The sequence below is a fragment of the Loxodonta africana genome, chromosome 9 (assembly GCF_030014295.1).
Source record: "Loxodonta africana isolate mLoxAfr1 chromosome 9, mLoxAfr1.hap2, whole genome shotgun sequence".
NCBI classification, from domain to species: domain Eukaryota; kingdom Metazoa; phylum Chordata; class Mammalia; order Proboscidea; family Elephantidae; genus Loxodonta; species Loxodonta africana.
The window spans coordinates 56,256,510-56,277,191 of NC_087350.1; the positions used below are offsets into that span (position 1 = coordinate 56,256,510).

At 42.7% G+C, this 20,682-nt stretch overlaps 1 protein-coding gene across 12 annotated transcripts in view; it reads left to right on the forward strand.

Annotated features, from left to right (window-relative positions):
• Positions 1 to 20,682, forward strand: part of CDK5RAP2 (CDK5 regulatory subunit associated protein 2) — a 225,812-nt gene that overhangs the window by 100,960 nt on the left and 104,170 nt on the right. For all 12 annotated transcript variants that reach the window (XM_064291536.1, XM_064291535.1, XM_064291537.1 and 9 more), the window contains 2 exons: positions 6,222 to 6,365; positions 13,511 to 13,608. In XM_064291536.1, coding sequence (XP_064147606.1) covers positions 6,222 to 6,365; positions 13,511 to 13,608 — 242 coding nt within the window. The remainder of the gene's footprint in view (positions 1 to 6,221; positions 6,366 to 13,510; positions 13,609 to 20,682) is intronic.

A 20,682-nucleotide genomic window follows, 5' to 3' on the forward strand; every position in this document is an offset into this window, starting at 1 on the left:
ATTATTTTCTTGAATTCTTCTATTGTTTTGTGTTTTTCTTGATTTTGGCAATTTTTTCGTTGGTTTTGTCTGTGCTTTCCTTGATCTCTTTTCTTATCTCTTGTAGGTCCCTAGATATTAGTCTTTTGAAGCCCATATCAGGCATTTCTATCGTCTTTCCTCCTACTGGAAAGTCTCCCAATTCTTTATTTTGATCATTTGCTGGAGCCATCTTGTCCTGCTTTTTTATGTTTTGATACTGTCTGTTGTCTCCAAGACATTAACATTATTTTCTTAATTTATTGATTGTTCATTTCATCCTGTTTTGTTTTGTTATGATATGTCAGAGGTGGCATGCCAGGCATGTTTTGCTGCTTGCTCATCTGGGTCTTGATAGTTCTCACCACCTTGTCTGGGGGGGCAGGGCATCAACAGCGAGGGTCAGCCTGCTTGTCTGAACACTGGTTTGGCGAGGTGGCTGAATACAGACTGGGTGGGTGATGTCTGTCTCCTGATGTTGGTCCAGTGGTGTAGGAGCTTTCCCAGCCCCTCCTCAGGTAGGCGGGGTGTTAGATGGGGAGTAGTGTGAGCTCCCTTCCCATTGTTCAGCAACTGGTCAAGTGGTGGTCAAGTCGGGGGGGGGTAGGAAGTGCGGGCCTGGTGTGGTAGCTAACCTGAACACTGGAGGTGCTGTAGCTGCGGTGTCACGTTGGGGGCCGGTAGGAGCATGGCGTACAGGGCTGGGTGGGGGGAGAAAGAAATGAAAAAAGAAAGACAAAAAAAAGCAGCCTGAGGGTGAAGGTTGAGTAGGCCTGTGGGCTGGCATGAAAGGGGAGGAGGTGGTGTACGAGGCTAGGTGGAAGGCAGAAAAGAAGGAAGGTAAAAGACAAAAAAGAAAAGGAAAGATAAAGTAAGTGGTGTCATAGTGGGGGTGAGGTGGACTGGGGTGACTGCGAGCTGGTGGCTCTCTAGCTGTGGTGATGCTATGTGGTACAGCGGCTGGTGGGGAGGTGGTGTATGGGTGTAGACCCGAGGGAAAAGGAAAAGGAAGAGAGAGGAAAGGAAAAAATGATTAATAAAAATAAAAAACTGGCAGTATGGTATGGCGCAGCTAGTGGGGGCGGGGTGGACCTGAGGGCTAGTTGGAAGGAAGGGAATGTGATGTGCAGAGGTAGATGAGTGGGAGAAAGTAAAGAAAGAAAAGAGAAAACAAAAGCAAAAAAAAAAAGTAGTAGTGGAATGATGGGTACTGGTGGGAGAGGGTGGGGCAGACCCATGGTGGCCATGGGCTAGTGACTTTATAGCCGAGCCTGTGAGGCGTGGCCTGGTTGGACAAGGTGGAGGTGACATATGGGCTGGGCGGGAGAAAGAAAGAAAAGGAATAAAGAGAAACAAAAGAAAAAAAAATGGCAGCATGGCAGGAGCCGATGTGTAGGGGCAAGGCAGATCCAGGGAGGCTGTGTGCTGGTGGCTGTCTCTCTGATCAATGTGGCACAGCCTGTTGAGAAGGCATGGAGGTGGCCCAGTGGCCTAAGGCAGCAGGAGAAAAAAAGGAGGAAGGGAAGGAGAGAGAAGAAAAAAAGAAAAAAGATTAAAAGAAAAAAACGATGCTGAGGGAGCTGGCTGATGGTGGATGAATAATTGGGGTGGCAGTGATCTAGTGTGTCTCTCCCTGGGTAGCATGGTGTGGCTCGTTGGGAAGGGATAAAGGGCTAGGTGGGAGGGAGAAAGAAAAGGAAGAAAGGGAAAGAGAGAGAGAGAAAAAAAAATGGGTGCTGAGGGAGCTGGCTGGTGGGGTTGGGGAAGACTGGGGTGGTGGCAAGCTGATGTTTCTCTGGCCGAGTGATCATGGCCCACTGGGAAGCAGTGGAGACAGTGTACAGGGCAGAAGGGTGAGGGGTGGGAAATTGTGTTACTCTGGTTTTTGGGTGCTCTGTCTCCTGTTGGGAGCTCCATGAAGTTGCCTTCCTGTACTCCGTGTCCGGGGTTGTTGTTGGCCATGCTTCAAGATGACGGAGCTGTGCTGAGTTAGCTGGCAGGGGTTCTCCACTCCATAGCTCTCCTTGTTCTCTGTTTTCTATAGTTTCTTCTTCCACTCGGTACTTGGTCTAGTTCTTTATCCCTTTGTTGGATGCTTTGGATTCCAGGATTGACGTTTGTATCTGTTTTACTTAGTTTTTCGGGCCTTGCTGTAGAGGGACAATGTGGTGCTTCTGCCTATAGTGCCTTGTTGGCTCCGCCTCCTCTCTTGCTGGTTAATCTCTTATATCTCAAAAGAGATTGATTTAAGACATACCCTACACTAATCTTGTCGTATTAATATAACAAAGACAACCCATCCCAAATTTGATTTTAACCACAGGCACAGAGGTTAGTGTTTCTAACACATTTTTTGGGACAGAATTCAATTCATAACAGCCTTCTTGTTTGATTATGTAGCGAGTCTTTGAGATTCAACTCAGACTTACAGATAAGCATGATGGATTGATTATAGATGTTTCCTTCTGAAACCTCATTAAAATGACACTGAGGAAGTAAAAACGTAGAAACCCACAAGGACCAAGGGAAATGGGTGGGAAAAACAGCAAGCAAGAGCTGTCAACAAAATTTAAGTTTTGTTAAGTGGTTGGTAAGTAGTAACTGCATAGAGTTCAGTTTTTTTCCACTCTGCTATAAGCCTTTTGTATGAAAAGACAGGAAGCCAGCTGATTTATATTACAGAATCCCGGAAAGGCTCAGCAGGAATTGGAGGTACTTGGAATCTTTGAAAACAGGAGATTTGGCTGGAATTCTAAGCAGTTAAATGACTCCTTTTTCTACACTCTCTTTTCTAAACTCTCTTGAGTTTACTCTCTGGAAAGTTAAAGTCAGAAAGCCTCTGGATTGGGGGCCACCAGGTGTGCAACTTATAGCAGTATTGGTTGCTTTAATGAAAACATGGGGACAAAGTGAAAGTGTATATACTCAGTAATGAGAGTCCTCTGAAGGGAGCTATGACCTGTAAGAGAAAAGACTTAAAGGTACTGATGGTTGGAGGTCCTCCAATAAAACAGCCAGGTCCCTTCCTGATCATCGCATAGCGAGGCCCTCCATTGACAGGCCCTTTCTGTGCTTGAATAGCTTTTGAGCACCTTTAATCTTTTCTTTTTTTCCCCCAATATTTTATTGTGTTTTTGGTGAAAGTTTATACAGCAAAGTAGGTTCTCATATAACAACTTATATACCTATCGTTCAGTGACATTGGTTACATTTTCCACACTGAGTCAGCATTCTCATTATTTCTGTTCTGGTTGTTCTATCCTCATTAATCTAGCTTCCCTGCCAACCCCGCCCCCCCAAGCTTCTCATCTTTGCTTTAGGGTAAATAATGGTCTCATATAGGTGATTTTTTTTAAAAGGAGCACAGTACTCATGTACTCATAGGTGATATTATTTATTTTATGAGCCAATCTGTTATTTATCACAAAGGTGACCTGTGGGAGTGGTTCCTGTTCAAAGTTTAAAGTGTATCTCAGGGAGTTAGTCTTGAGGGTTCCTCTAGTCTCTACCAGTCCAATAAGTCTGGTCTTTTTTTTAAGAATTTGAGTTTTGTTCTACAATTTTCTCCCATTCTAGCCGGTACCATCTATTGTGTCCCTGGTCAGAATGGTTGGTAGAGAACACCTTTAGTCTTAAAAGTAGGTGGATGGTGTGAGGTCACCAAACACAGGAGAAGTAGAGGAAAGACAGAGGCCAAAACAGGCAGAAGAGGGGTATGTGTAGGAAATAGAAACAAGGCAAGGAGGAGAAGAAAACTAGACAACTTGAAAAAAATTTTTAAACCCAACAATGTAATTAACATCTTTAGATGAGAAATAAGATCAGATCCAATAAAAAGATACTTGGCAAAGAAGAAGGACTTACTATAATTTGGAAGTGTGATTGCAGATAGAAAAAGTTTAATGGAAGAGTTAGGAAACTTGGAAGATAAAGTCAGTAAGTCTTCCAGAAAATAGAAATTAAACAAACAAACAAAAAGATGGGAAAATGGGAGAGAAAGGATAAGAGAATTAGACTCATGATGCAAGAGGTACAATATATTACTAACAGGAGTTCCAGAAAGACAGAAGATGCAAAGCAGAGAGGGAAGGAAAATTTCAAAGTAATAGCAAGAAATTTTCCAGAATGGAAGGATGACTATTTTAGATTGAAAGGGCCTGTTCTATTTCTAGTACAAAGAATGAAAAAGACCTATATGTCTCAAGGCACATCACTGTGAAATTTTAGAACACAGAGATAAAGAGAGGATTCAAAAGACGTCCAGAGAGAGGAAAATATAGATCACATACAAAGGGCCCAGACTCAGAATGACATCAAACTTCTTAGCAGTAACACCGGAAGCTAGAAGACAAAGGTGCAACACCTTCAAATTTTTTGGGAAAAGTGATTTCCAGTCTAGCATTCTGTACGTGGCTGAGTTGTCATCAGTGTGACAGCAGAATAAAAGCATTTTCAGACATTTGATGCCTAAAAAAACTTTCCTTCCATGTATTCTTTGCAGAGGTCTTCTGAGGGATAATTGTACACAAATGGAGTAAAGCAAGAAGGAGAGAGACACTGGACCCTAGAGAGTAGGGAATTCCTGGGCGTTGTGGAAAGAAGTCCCGGGATGAAAACTGAACAGCCTGTGTAGAGAGTCCAGGTTTGAGCAGTAGAGGGAGGATTTCACTTGGGATTTCTTCAGGAAACTGAAATGGACTGGTCAATTACCTGATATGTTAAACTCCATTGGGAGGAATGTTTAAGTTTTTTTTTGAGAGTTTGGAGATAATGTTACGTACATAATTTAGTTTTAGGAACTAAACAAATAAAGCAATGACTAATTCCAAGAAAAGCAGAGAATTGAACATGAAAGAAAATCTAATTATCGAACAGTATATGGCTGAGTCACGAACAGTATTTACACGGCTATAATAATGTAAAAGTGGAATATTTCCTTTTGTAAAGCTGTAATGTAACTGTTAGGAAAAGTGTTGTGGGGCAGGTGATGTAAGAGATGAATCCTTACACTTCTATGATAGATGCCAATAGACAGAATCTAAACCTGAAAAATTAAACATGAGAATAAGGAACAAATAAGTAATGTACAAACGCTGGAAGAAATACCTAACGAGTTGAAAGTTGGTGGTTGCAGGGAGTGGGACTTACAGGTGAAAAATGGAGCGGTAGGGCACTGCAGTTTTCCATTTAAAGTTTATAGCACTATTTGACTTTTAGACTGTATATTTGCATAGTTGGACTTTTATAAAATAAAAAGTTTTGACTCAAGCATATCTGTACTATGACAGTTCTAGAAATTCAGTCTTGGTCATTTGATTCCTAGTTCTTCCTGTTACAGTTCAGTGGGTTTTTACCAGTAATTGCCTATGCTTCTGTCTTGTTTGTGCTCCCCTGATTTCTTATAATAGTTTGACATGATCAATTAATTCTGCTAGGCGTTCAGGAGTAAGATGTGGTTCCTGTGCTTAATTTCTGTCAGAAAGTGAACAGAATCCTAGTTGAGGAATTATCAAGCTTTGAATAGTTAGGAATAGATTCTCTGCTATTGTTTGCAATCCTATCGTTTTGTTGGCCATCAGATCTTCTGAAGGGTTTGGTGAGAGGAATTGTGTTGTGCCTCATCATGAAGGAGCCTGTAATATGTGACCAGACCCTAAAGTAATATATGCATTCTTGGGGTTTCTTCCTGGAAGTCAGATCTCCTCATAGATATGGAAGGCTCAAATTTTGTCAAATTTGTAATGTTTCAAAAGAGACCAGTACTTTGTTGGGTTTTGATATATAATCCTTCTAATCATCCTTGTAACCCTGTAGGATAGGTATCATTGTCCCTATTTTACATAGCAGGAAACTGAGACCCAGAGAGCAAGGGTAGACTCGGGATTGGAACCTCATTCTGGTGGTCCGAACCTGGGCTCTGTTCTCCACACCTGCTACGAGGCAGCCACAGTGGCTGTGAGTGGGGAAGGTTTGTAATGACTGCCATCATTCTCGCCTGTGCCATAGTCTGTCTCTAAGTCACGGTAACACAGAAATGAAGTTGTGTTTCAGTTTTGTAATTGTCTAATATTTTGGGGTGGTGGAAATTAGAAGACATACAGGTATTGTGAGCAAGTAAAATGTCTTCCGTTAAAGAACTTGGGACAATTTCTTGATATTTTTTCTTTATGGAAACTTCCATATGATTTGTTTTATTTCCTTAGAAAGCCAATGAAAAAGATTTGGAAGCAATTCAACAGAACTGTCATTTAATGACTGCAGAGGATTTTGAGTTTAGGAGCGAAGGCTTAATAACAGAAAAGTGCTCTTCTCAACAGCCACCAGGCAGCAAAATCATCTTCTTCGAGGTAAGCTTGACTGAAATTGGATGTTCACATGCGAATGTATTCATATTCTTTTCTGAAACTTATTTGATAACTCCTGTGATGTAGAGAGATCCTCAGATGCCTTCTTGCTGGTAATTGAGCTCACAACAGGTAGGTGGAGTAGTTCTTGGTCTATCCACTTTAGAGATTAATATTCTTTAGCTGAGCATTAGTATTTGCACTGCACATGAAATTGAGGAGTCACAGTTTGTTAAAAGATGAGCCTCTTATTTGCTGTACCAGGACTTGCCTTCAAGAACTATGAAATCCCAAGTGTTAGGAAAATTTTCTTGTTCATCACACCTTTCCTGATCTGGCCCCAAATTATCTTTCTGATCTCATTTGCTTTCATTCCCTCATGACCTTCAACAACAACTGACTTCTTGCAGATTCCTGAAAACGCAGTGCACTTCTCTGTGCCTTTGCATGTGTGGTTCCATCTGCCTGAAGTGCCTTTTCCTTCTTTGTTTACCTGTTAACTCCTGTACATCCCTAAAGATGCCACTCTTGTGTTGCCTTTGTGGAACCTTACCTGGTGCCATCTCCCCTTTCTTTCTGGTTCACAGCACTTACTGCCTTTTTGTTGAGGTTACAGGTTCCACCTTTCTGTTTTCCCTCACTTGAGCCCCTGAGCACCATGGGTAGGTACCTCATGGGTAGGCAGCTGGCATTCATCTCTGAATCCCAGTGCCTAGCCCAGTGCCTGGCTCAGTAAATGTTTCTTGAGTGAACGAATGATTATATTGATTTGTAAGAGATGCATAGAGATTGCTCTTACCCCAGCTTGCATTTAATACAAATAGGCAGCCAGATCTGGGAAAGGAAAAAGTTTAACTGTAGGCCAAGTTTTTTTTTTTCCCCCCCTCAAACGTGGGTGACTTTAGATAAGTTCATACCTTTGAAAGACAGGGATTAGTTCTCTGATGAATCGCTCTGGTCATGACTTAACGGTTTTGTGAATAGTGATTCTCAAAATAATTAACAACCGGTACAATACGGGCATCAACAATCAGAACAGACCAGAACAGTGGGGCTGGAATGGGGGTCCTGGAGGCCTGCTCTTGTGCCAGATACCAAATCTGTAATTATTGGATTATGGTGAGATCCCTAGGGGCCTAGAGGGAGGGGCCAGGGCAGCAGGGTCATAGGCGTAGATGGACCAGTGGGTTATTTTCTTATTAAAATATTTCAGTGTTTTAGCAACCAGTGTTGCTATGATGCTGAATGGGTTTCAGCGGAGCTTCCAGACTAAGATGAATTCGGAAGAAAGGCCTGGTGATCTGCTTCTGGAAATCAGTCAGTGAAAACCCTCTGGCTCACAATTGTCCTGTCTGAAGCTGATCATGAGGATGGCACGGGACAGGGCAGTGTTTTGTTTCACTGTACATGGGACCACCATGAGTCAGGGGCCGACCGGACAGCAGCTAACACCACCACCACCACCAACTAGTCATTGCACTGTGTACCAGCTCAGTGTCAGCCCTCGTCTTGAGGCATTGTTGACTGACCATTGGGAGCTCTTTCTTAACTGTCACCATTTGAGGATTTGCATTTTGCGGTTTCTCTTGGCTGACAGTGTCAGCATGGACTAGTGGAAAGAACCCTTGAGCTGGAAACAGCCTTTGGCCTGAGCCTGGGTTTCTGTCCTGGCTTTGTTACTTCACTTGGATGACCTTTGGAAAATCTAATAACTCTCAGAGGAAGGATATTGTGTGATTCTAACTTGCATGTAGTTATTTGATTTAGTTGGGTTGTTAAGATGCACATTAACCTGTAATAAGATACAGTCTGTTTTGAAACAAGATAACAACCTGTCAGATAGACACTAATCTGAATCACATTTAGTTAAACTTTTCTATTTTAAATTACCTTGTATTCATGTTATATGCTTCTAAATGTTGAACAAAATGTGCTTATAAATTTATTGAACAGGTTGAGTATTTTAAAATTTAATTTAACTAGATTTATTATTATCTGTGATATTTGATTTTAGGTTTTTAGTACTGGACGATGTCTGTAGTTCATATAACCACAAGTGCAAAGTATTTTATTGGTGTTTTGGTTATATTCAGATCCGGGTGGTGTTTAAATTACCATGCAAAATACCCAAGTATTTTAGCAAAGGTTTTAATTCTGTTTTGCAAGACTAGTTGTAAATTGTGGATAAAGAATAATAAATTATCACTTAAGAATTGTAAATTTCTAGGTGTCAATTTAAGAAATCTCAGCTGTTGTAGACTTGCAGTTTTTTTTTTCCCTCAAAAAGGGATACTTTACAGGTTGTAGTTTTTTCTAGACAGAGTAGGCACTGGGTCTGGGGTGGAGTTTTTTCTAAGTAGAAAACATGGATTTCTTCTGCCATGTGGTTGGCCGTTTTGTGTTGATTTAGAGTTTATCCTCTGCCCATTTCTACAAAGAACTTGTGGGTACGATGATGTCTTCATAGACTCTGGGCACTCTGTTTTCCCTCTAATCGTGGTATAATCCTGGGAATTAATACTAGATGATAAGGGAATTGAAGAATAGAGAGTTAAACACACTGACGATATTTAACTTGCTGCAGCCAGAGATTTATAGCTTGGTTATTGACATGGTTAAGACATTGCTGCTGAAGTTTCCTGAGTTTAAAATAAATGTCTTTGTTGCAGAGCTGTGACATAGCTCCTGAAATAAACGCAATCTATCGACCAGGCCACTAAATTGCATGATTACTGAGAAGTGATCTATTAAGTTTTTCTTTACGTGTCTGCTGCCTCTTCAGATTGTGGTCTGCACATTGCATGTGTTTCCTTCAAGTCATTAAGAACACTATAAACCAAAACCACACCAAACCCAGTGCTGTCGAGTCGATTCCAACTCATAGCAACCCTAGAGTAGAATAGAAAATGCCCTGGCTTTGGTGTCTGAATGCCAGTTCTGCTACTCATTAGCTCTGTGACGTTGGGCAAGCCACTTAATCTCTCTGAAACTCACCTTTCTAATCTGTAAAATGAGGAATTACAAGCTTACCACCCAGAATTAGCAGAGAGGATTAGACATAATTTAAGTGTGTCGGTTAAGGTTCTTTTGATTATAAGCTAGAGAAACATCGGGTAGCTTGAGTGAAACAACAATAAAAGGGAGTATTTTCTGGGAGCATCCTCACAGATGCCAGGGAAGAGTTAAGCAACTGTGCCTTGGGGAGGATGAAATCCGTGGCAGCTCCGTGGGCTCACCAATAGAGGTTGTGGACTCTAGGGCACTGTTGTCGATGTGACTGAGACCCAGTGACTCCCATACTTCTAGTGTCTTTCACCTAAGCCTCTGAATTCCTGGGAGAGAATCTTAGTGGTTTAGTGTGGGATCTGGGGGTTGGCTAACAAAGGAAAGGACTCTCCCTGGGACTCTACCTTATGTTTTAGTTATAGTTCTCAGATGAGGCAGGGGACTGGTGGTGAGCTGGGTGGTCACTCCAAGATCTGTCCCCATATACTGTAGATGTAGAGTCTGACACACAGTAGATGTATGGTAAATGGTAAGTCTTTGCTATAAAGAGAGGCCACTTCTCTTGGCTTGTTTCTTGGTTGGAGGGGCAGGGCGGGGTGGGGGAGTGGGAGGTTAGGGGAAGGGGGAGTTGGTTGCTCCTGCTGAGCAGATGCTTCTCATTACTTCCTCTGGGCAGCCTGGCCCTCTGTCTCGATGCTGGAGAGGACCCATTGGTTTCTCAGCCTTGCTGCGGGAGCCAAATGACTTCATTCTAATGGGATATGATTCAATGCCGAGGAATAGATGATTGATGAAATGGGACCCAAATGGCTCTGAAAAGTTCATTTATTTAACATGGGCGAGCAATTTGCTTCTAGGAAGACGTTGACTCGCTCTGACTTCTCTTACGCAAAATATCCACAGGAACCTCTGCTCTTAAGACTTTTCTCAGTTCCTGTGTGTTCTTCTCTTACCTATTTAATCATCAGTGCAGCAAGTATTTTTGGCAGCATTTGATCTGTGCCAAGCGCTGTACTGCTGCCTTCTAGGAGCCCCCAGACTAGTTGACGAGGGCAGCCCTGTAAATAGGTGGTTGGAACACTGTAGCTGTGGGGTGAAGGTAAATGTAAGCTGTTATGGGGGCAGGAGGAATGCATCTCTTTGAGTCAGGGGAAGCTTCCTTGTGAAGGTGTAGTCAGAGTAGATCCTATAAGGTGCCCTGGAGTGTGTTGGTGGAGAGGAGTGAGTGATGGAACAGTCTTCAAGGAGGCGGTTGGAGTCGCCTCCTGGAGCTCAAACGCAGGGATTTCCTACTTCCACTGAGGTGGAGGGACAGGAAGAATGAAAGAGTGCAGATGTGGTCAGCTGGCAGATGGAGGGCAGGAGTTAAGGAGTGTGGTGGCTTGGAAAACCTTGTGAAGGTTTGGATAGATGCCAGAAGGAGGCCACTGCCTTTCATGGTAGGGGCTCAAGAAGCAGTTGGCTGGCCATTACGAGGCTGACAATGATAATGTTACCCTTGTTGAATGCTCAGTGCTTTGCATCCGTTGTGGGGCAATGAAGGGTGGGCTGAAGAGCACCGGCCCCATCTGGGTCTACGACCTGCCTTACCACCCTAAGCTTGAGCACGCTTTTGGCCCTCTTGCCTCAGTTTCCTCATCTGTAAAATGGGGAGAGCAACACCTAAGCTCGTTGGGTTATTGTGAGGATTAAATGAGAAAATTCCTGGAAAGCACTTAGCACAGTGGTTGATAGTACTGAGCGCCTGGTCATGCCACTTCCTTTGTATTGATACCCTATTTATTTCTTACCCAGTTTTCTCTCTGGGAATCCTCTGGCTGTGTACATGGTTGTGTGCAGGTGGGCTCTAAAAGAATCATCTTACATGATACTATTATTGCCTGCAAGAGGCATTTGGGAGCTCATTGTGCCAGTGACATATGGTGTGATTTATAAAAGGGTCTGACATTTCTAGCAGCCTGGGTGACTAATTTATCCTGACCAGACTGATGGTTTAGCATTTGAGACCCTTAATCAGCAGGTGGTGACTTTGTCTTTTTGTTCAGGACTAGATGCAAAAGAGTATTCTCCTAGGTCAGGGGTTCCTAACCTTTTTTGCTGTCCGCATCCCTTTGGCAATCTCTTGAAGCCAAAGACCCCTTCCCTCAAAATACTTAGATACATAAAATATATGCATAGGACTACAAAGGAAACCAAGGAATCCTGGTGGTGCAGTGATTAAGCACTCTGCTGCTAATTGAAAAGTTGGCTGTTTGAACCCACGCAGTGGCTCCATGGGAGAAAGACCTGGCAGTCTGCTTCTGTAGAGATTACAGCCTAGGAAGCTCTTTGGGGCAGTTCAACTCTGTCACATGGGGTTGCTGTGAGTCGGAATCGACTCGTTGGCCCCCAGCAACAACGACATAAAGGAAATCAATTATTATTTAGAGAGCACAATTGTGCGGGTATTCTGTTCACATTAACTTTTTTATTTTTAACATTTTTTCTTCCTATTTTGAAATAATTTCAAATTTGTAGAAAAGTTACAAGAATAGTTCAAAATACTTTATTTGTGTTGACCCATCTGAGAGTAAGTTGCCAACATGAAGCCCTGTCATCTCTGAATACTCGAGAGTGTATTTTTTACACACCGGGGCATTTTCCTGTATAACCTCAGCACGGCCATCACAAGCAGGGAATTAGCACAGGTGCATCAATGCCGTCTGATCATCACACCCATTCACATTTCACCAGTTGTCCCAATAACTCCCTTTAGAGCAAAAGGCTGTAGTCCAGGATCACACATTGCATTTAATAGTCTTGCTTCTTTAGTCTGAGTCTTCCTTTGTCTTTCATGACCTTGATATTTTTGAAGTTTCCAGGCCAGTTATTGTGTAGAATGTCCTTCAGTTTGGGCTTGTGTGATGTTTCTTTGTGATCAGTTTCAGGCTATGCATCTTTGGCAGGAATATCACAGTAGTGTTGCTGTGCTCATCCCATTGCGTCCTATCAGATGGTACACAATTTTGATTTGTCCCATTACCGGTCATAAAGTTTGATAACTTTGTGAAGGTGGTGTATGCCAGGTGCCTGGACTGTGCAGTTACCCTTTTGTCCTTTGTGATTAATAAGTATTTTGTGGGAAGGTATTTTGAATCTATGTGAATATTCTGGTTCTCTTCAAACTTTCACCCACTAGTTTTAGCATTCATTGATGTTTCTTGGCCAAATTATTTATTACTGTGGTGGTTGGCAAACCATGACTTTTATAATCCCATCATGCCTTGTATGTTATTAGTTGACATTCTACTGTAAGCAAAAACCTGCTCTTCTCCCATTTGTTTGTTCAGTTATTCATATCAGTATGAATACGTGACTTTCTGTTTTATTCAGTGGGTTATAATTTATTATTGTCATTATTTATTTTGTTCCAGACTTGATTAATAGGAGTCTCTTGAAGCTGGCTTCTCTGTCCTTTTGGTAACACTTCATCGTTGTTTGAACATATTCTTATTTTCTGGCACAACAAGATGCTATAGACATACCTTGTGTTACTTCTTATTTTCTTTGCCCTATTCCTAGAATCAGTCGTTTCTCCAAGGATCCCTGATTCTTCCTTATAGTATACAGATTTAACTTTTATCTGCTACCTGCCAAGGTCATACAGCTAGTGAATGGCAGAGATCCACTTCACCTCTCTTTATCACCACTCGTTCTGGGTGCCTCCGAAGTGCTACTTGCTCGACGACTTTCCTGTAAATCCTTTGTCTCTAGTACTCGTCAGGTTTCAGTATGTGAATATCAGTTCTTTGGAGCAAGAGTGAGTGTGTAAAGGCATTCTCTGTAGTGTTGTGAAAACTATGAACAGCAGCTCTGAGGGTGGTAGTTTCATGATGGGCAAGTTGGATGACTCTGATGATTCTTTAATAACAGCTGGTTAGTGTTAAAAGCTCAGCTCTTGACTTCATTCTTGGGTAAGAGACAGTCATTCCCCACTCCTCCTGAAGGTGGTGCTCTCTGACTGTGGCCTGATCCAGAGCCTGGCACAAAGGCTCACCTCAGTTTAGGTTTTAAAACCAGAGCCATCCACATATATTGCATAATATAAGGATGTACTCTTAAAAATTCTTCCCTTAATGTCAGATGCCCACTGTCATTCCCAGGAAAAGCAACAATCAGACTATGAAGAGCTGATTCAGGTCTTAAACAAAGAGCAGGACATCTATTCCCGTCTGGTAAAATCTCTGCAGGACTCAAACAGGTAAGCGTTTCTGTTTGGACGTCATGCACATGGGTGTGTGGACATACGTACACACTCAGATCTTGAAAAGTGCTGGTGGTTTCTTGAGGTAGCAAAGCCCTACCAGTTTGCTTAGGAAGCTTATAAAGTGCTTGGATGTTGATTGCCTTATTTAAAAATCAGACAGACCTATTTTCTTTCAAGAAATAGGTCAATTTGATTTTTGGCATAAAACTTAGGATGAAAATATCAGTAATAATTCTTAGATTTTTATAGCACTTTGTTATACATTTCAAAAGTGCTTTCATGTGTATCATTACATGTAATTCTCACAGCAGTTCTGTGAGATAAGTAATATTGTTATCCCTATTTTACATAAGGCCATGAAAGCTGAGAGAGGTTAAGTGACTTCTCCAAGGACACACAGGAGGTAAGCGATAGAGCCTCAGGATCCAAACAAGTTTCTGCCTTCCTTGGCACATATTTTGTAGTAACCTGAGTATTTACAGAATTGCTGGCACATGGTTTAGTGCCAGTGAGGCTAAGTGGCCTTGCTCTAGCCTTGGCTCTCCCATATTTTAGCTCTGTGTGCATAGGCAGACTTCTTGTCCCCTGGCCTTTGTTTGTCCTTCTGTAAATGGAGGATTGGACTCAGTGATTTGTTACATTAAGAAGTCATCTCTCTACACACTGGAATAGTTACCGTTGAAAAAATACATCTAGGATTTGCTTCAAGACTGTGCGGAGCAGAGGAAGTGGGTGGGGGTATCAATGGAATAAGCTTGGCCATGAAGCCTTGGTGGTGGAGACTGGGGTATGAGTAGATGGGGGAGGGAGTCATTACTCTAGTTGGTGTTCTTTTGTATATGTCTAAAACTTCCTATAATAAAAAGTTAAAGGAATCATCGTTTTTCTGTTCCTGCCTTATGCCTTTCTCTCTAGCTGTGATGAACTATTCATTGTTCCCTAGGCTATGTACTCTCCTGCCTCTGCCTGTCCCCCTTCCCACCCGTTCACCCTGCTTTGTCTGCCACTAACCCCCCCCCCCTCAAAAAAAGACCGAAACACTGTTCCAACTCATAGTGACCCTATAGGACAGAGTAGAACTGCCCCATAGGATTTCCAGGGAGCGGCTGGTGGATTCAAACTGCCGACATCTTGGTTGGCAACTGAACATTTAACCACTGAGCCACCAGGGCTCCTCTAGTCCTTCAGAATTCAGCATGAGTGTTACCCTCTTCAGAAGGCTCAAACTAACCCCTGAGACAGAGCTACACCCCTTTGTGTAGTTGCCCTACTGGTCTGCCTCCTTGTCTAGACCATGAACCTCCCTAAGGGCAGGGACCATGTCTTACTTGTCTCCATATCCTAGTGCCTGTCATGGGGCCTCATATGGAGTGGGCACTCAGGAAATATTCAGTGGATAAATGCCCTCCCAACACTAATCTAAATTATGAGCTAATTTTCAGATTTCAAAATCTGAAATGAATTTAGAGAAAATGAAAACATCCTGATGAAATTCTCAGAGTCAGTATGACTCTCTGAATGTGAGCATTTTCAAAAGGCCTCAGCTGCTAGTCAGTTTCACTTGGAGGAGGGGCTCAGTAATACTGGGAAACTCAAAGGGAATGGGGAAATTGAGTTTTAATTGTGCAGCATTTTGGGGTAGAAGCCAGATTAGATTATGCGCAGACGGCCTGTGGGTGGGTATGGTTGCTCTCAAGCCCCTTCCACATCATGGCTGGCTCTGTGTTTCACAGCCTCTTTCTTAATGAATAAAAACATGGGATAAGACCAAGGTGGGTCAGAGCTGTGCCCAGCAAAGATGCTCGAGAGGTTTCTTGTTTGTCCTCAAAGTCACCATACATGTAGAATGTGAAAGACCTGAGTCTGAACCCCAGTTCTGCCACTCGCCCACCACCAGCTCCGAGCTCTTGGGTAAGTTATTTGTCACCCTGAGTCTCAGTTTATGTGCCTGTAAAATGGAGGTTGGCCTACCTATCTACCTACCCACCCACCCTATAGGTTTGATTTGACATAAGGGATAAGATATGTAAAGTCCTAACACTGTATGGTACACAGTAAATACTCAAATGGTAACAGTTGTTAAAAATAGCAACAACATGAAATGAAAAGCTTACTATCCAGCAATATCTCTATAGGCATAAACTCAGTATGTTGGGGTTTTTTGAATCTTCAGACCGTGGCATATCCAGAGCACATAATTGTGGGTTAAGGCAGGTATAGCCCCTTTTGCGACTCCGGCATTGCTTACTCACTGGAAACTAGCAGTAAAGGTGGATGACTCTAAAGACATGTGCTGGACTTGTAATTAAAATTGGAAAGGGAGGGCAGGGAGGAGGGAAGCCAACTGTGGGCAACCGTGTGCTTGATCCTTTCTCCTTTGCCATTTATTCTTTACACTAGCACTCAGAAGTCAGTAACTTGATCCCCATATTATAGAAGTGGAAATCTCTCTGAGGTGTTAAGTATGTTACTCAAGGGCCTACAGTTAGTAGTTATCAGAGCTCAGAGTTCTCTGGCTCCCAAGCCTAGACCCTCACTAATATCACTTATTTTGAGGACTAGACTCTATGGGGCAGTTCTACTCTGTCCTATACGGTCGCTATGAGTTGGAATCGACTCGACGACACTGGGTTTGGTTTTTTGGTTAGGTTTAGTACAACTTAACGCTTCCCGGTAACTCAGAGTTTCTCAACCTCAGAACTATTGGCAGTTTGGGCTGGATAACTTTTTGTTGTGAGGGGCTGTCTTGTACACGTAAGATGTTTGCAGCATTCCTGGCCTCTGACCACACTCAGTGCTGGTAGCACACCCCCTTGACCCCTCAGTTGTGACAACCAAAAATGTCTCCAGACATTGCCAAATGTCCCCTGGGGGGCAAAATCATTTGCAGATGAGAACCACTGCTGTAACTCATAAGAACCAGAAATTCTGGCCCGTAAATACCTTCTTTTGTATGGGAGTTATTGGGGATAGTAGAAGGAAGGAAATAATGTTTATTGAATGTCTCGTATGTGTTTAGATACTGTGCTGAGCCCTTTTCCATATAACATTCCATTTAATCCACAAAAGAGTTTTGAAGGAAGGGTATAAGGAAATCAGGACTCAGGCAGTTTAATTGACTAGTTAGTGGTGGCTCCCATTTAGAGCTTGGTTCTGACGCCTCTTTTCTGCCCCTGCTCCCCTCCCCAAAAAAGAAGAATGTACAGGGCTTTCGTTTCTTTCTGATTGAAGCACCTTTGTTCCGCCAGCACCTCACACCTTGAAGAGATTTTGGCATTGGAGAAACGTAAATGACAGACACAGGAACAGCAGCTGTGTACTTTTCACCCTGTCAGAGAAAGAAAGAGGGAGTGAAGCAGTTAGCTTTCTGCAGCCCTAATCGCAGGAGCTTCGCTAAAACAATCTCCTTTTTTCCGTGGTTAAATGTCTCTGGAGCACGACCGCATCAAGCGAGTGCTGTGTGTGACACCACTGTAAGGTTTTCCATCAGCCTTACAAATTGATCATTATGATAGTCTTGAAATGGAACTCGGTACAAGTTGCTAGTGGGGCCCCTTTCCTTGCACGAGGTCTGCTTCACAGTGAACCGTCCTCAGAGCAGCGAGCACAGAAGATTAGACATAATGGTTTATTTTCCTTCCAATATATGCTGATTTATGTGTGCAGTTAGGTGGATGGAGCTGAAAGAAATGTCTGAAGGAGAAGTGGGGCTTCTGTCTATGGCATGCATATTTTAAAGCAATAGCTCCAAACCGTTTGGAAGCTGTGGAAGCCCCCTTTAAAAAAATTTTGTTGTGGTAAAATATATATATCAAAGTGTTTGCCATTTTAACCATTTGCAAGTGTACAGTTAAAAAACAAACCAAAACCGTTGCCGTGATTCCGACTCATAGTGACCCTATAGGACAGAGTAGAACTTGCCCCATAGAGTTTCCAAGGGACACCTGGTGGATTCGAATTGCCGACCTTTTGGTTAGCAGCCGTAGCACTTAACCACTACATCACCAGGGTTTCCGGAATACAGTTAAGTGACATAAATTACATTTACCACGCTGTGCTTCTATCACCTCTATATCCATTTTCAAAAATTTTACATCATCCCAAACAGAAATTCAGTACTCCTTCAGCAATGACTCCCATTCCCTCCTCCCCCCAGTCCCTGGTAACCACTAATAAACCTTTGTCTGTATGTGCCTTAGTCATCTAGTGCTGCTATAACAGAAATACCACTAGTGGATTTTTTTTTTTTTTAAATAATTTTTATTGTGCTTTAAGTGAAAGTTTACAAATCAAGTCAGTCGCTCACACAAAAATCCGTATACACCTTGCTACACACTCCCAATTACTCTCCCCCTAATGAGACAGCCCACTCTCTCTCTCCACTCTCTCTTTTCGTGTCCATTTTACCAGCTTCTAACCCCCTCCACTCTCTCATCTCCCCTCCAGGCAGGAGATGCCAACATAGTCTCAAGTGTCCGCCTGATCCAAGAAGCTCACTCCTCACCAGCACCCTCTCCAACCCATTGTCCAGTCCAGTCCATGTCTGAAGAGTTGGCTTCGGGAATGTTTCCTGTCCTGGGCCAACAGAAGGTCTGGGGGCCATGACCACCGGCGTCCTTCTAGTCTCAGTCAGACCATTAAGTCTGGTCTTATGAGAATTTGGGGTCTGCATCCCACTGTTCTCCTGCTCCCTTAGGGGTTCTCTGTTGTGTTCCCTGTCAGGGCTGTCATCAGTTGTAGCTAGGCACCATCTAGTTCTTCTGGTCTCAGGATGATGTAGTGGCTGGTTCATGTGGCCCTCTCTGTTTCTTGGGCTCTTAATCGCCTTGTGTCCTTGGTGTTCTCTATTCTCCTTTGATCCAGGTAGGTTGAGACCAGTTGATGCATCTCAGATGGCTGCTTGCTAGCGTTTAAGACCCCAGACGCCACTCTTCAAAGTGGGATGCAGAATGTTTTCTTAATAGATTTTATTACACCAGTTGACTTAGGTGTCCCCTGAAACCATGGTCCTCAGACCCCTGCCCCTGCTACGCTGGCCTTCGAAGCCTTCAGTTTATTCCAGAAACTTCTTTGCTTTTGGTTTAGTCCAGTTGTGCTGATCTCCCCTCTATTGTGTGCTGTCTTTCCCTTCACCTAAAGTAGTTCTTTTCTACTTTCTAATTAGTGAATGCCCCTCTCCCACCCTCCCTCCCTCCCCCCTCTCGTAACCACGAAAGAATGTTTTCTTCTCAGTTTAAACTATTTCTCAAGATCTTATAATAGTGGTCTTATACAATATTTGTCCTTTTGCAACTGACTAATTTCACTCAGCATAATGCCTCCCAGGTTCCTCCATGTTATGAAATGTTTCACAGATTCCTCACTGTTCTTTATTGATGCGTAGTATTCCATTGCGTGAATATACCATAATTTATTTATCCATTCATCCATTGATGGACACCTTGGTTGCTTCCATCTTTTTGCTATTGTAAACAGTGCTGCAGTAAACATGTGTGTGCATATATCTGTTCATGTAAAGGTTCTTATTTCTCTAGGATATATTCCAAGGAGTGGGATTGCTGGATCGTATGGTAGTTCTATTTCTGGCTTTTTAAGGAAGCGCCAAATCGATTTCCAAAGTGGTTATACCATTTGACATTCCCACCAGCAGTGTATAGTGGATGGTTTTAACAAAGAGAAAATTAATTTTCTCACAGCCTAGTAAGCTACAAATCCAAATTAAGGGCATCAGCTCCAGGGGAAGGCTTTCTCTCTCTGTCTGTTGTGGAGGAAGGTCCTTGTCTTCAATCTTTCCCTGGACTAGGAGCTTCTCTGTGCAGGAACCCTGAGTCCAAAAGGCACAGCCTGCTCCTGGCACTGCTTTCTTGGTAGTATGAGGCCCTCACTCTCTGCTTGCTTCTCTTTCCTTTTATCTCTCGTAAGATAAAAGTGGTGCAGGCCACACGCCAGGGAAACTCTCTTTGCATTGGATCAGGGATGCTACCTGAGTAAGAGTGTTATATCCCACCCTAACCCTCTTTAACATAATGTGATCTTGCCTCATTAACCACAGCAGAGATTAGGATTTACAACACACAGGAAAATTACATCCATCACAAAACGGAGGGCAACCACACAATACTGGGAATCATGGTCTAACCAAGTAGATGCGTATTTTGGGGAACGTGGTTCAAGTCATGGCACTATGCATTTGCCTGATGTAGATATTTCATGTAAGTGGGATTATACAATTCTTGTCCTTTTGTGTCTGACTTATCTCACTCAACATATTTTCAAGGTTTATCCACATCACAGCATGCATGTAGACCCATTTTGAAAATCTTATGAAGGCCTATGGACCCTCTCCCTAGAAAAATTTACATATTCATAAATTTTTATAGGCTAATTCAAGGTGTCGATGCACTATTAGGAAACTGTAGGTTAGGCACTGAACAGAGGGTGATATATTTTTCAGTGTCTATAAAGGAAGTTTTCTCATCTGTTAATGTGTTTCAGAAGTCTTAAAAATGATTGTACCTTTTGACAAGTAATTGCACTGCTAGGAATCCTTCTTAGGGAAATAACCTGAATGTCAAACAAGGCTTTAGGCACAAGGATGTACAGTGAAACATTATTTATGTTACTCGGATGTTAGCTGGGGTCTCCTTGTTCCTCTGAGAACTGGGTTTAACCGGTTCAGGTCCCTGCCAGTTGCATATCAGTAGAAGTCTAAAGCCCTCCTCACAGATCTGCATTGTCTAATATGGTAGCCACTAGCCACATGTGACTATTAAAATTAAGTTTAATTGAAACATAATCAACTTAGACATTTAGTTTCTTGGTGTTCAGATGTTGATTACCCACATGTGGCTAGTGGCTCCTGTCTTAGTCCAGATACAGAATATTTTCATCACCTGAGGAAGTTCTGTTGGACAGTGCTCCTCAAGATTAATGCATATTCTGGGAGGTATGCATTTTTATGGCCTCTTCTGGGTTCTCGGCTTCTGGTTCCATGCAAGCTGTGTGTACAGCACAGCACTGTATCACAGTGACCCAAATGTGAAACTCGACATCACTTTGAGTACCGCT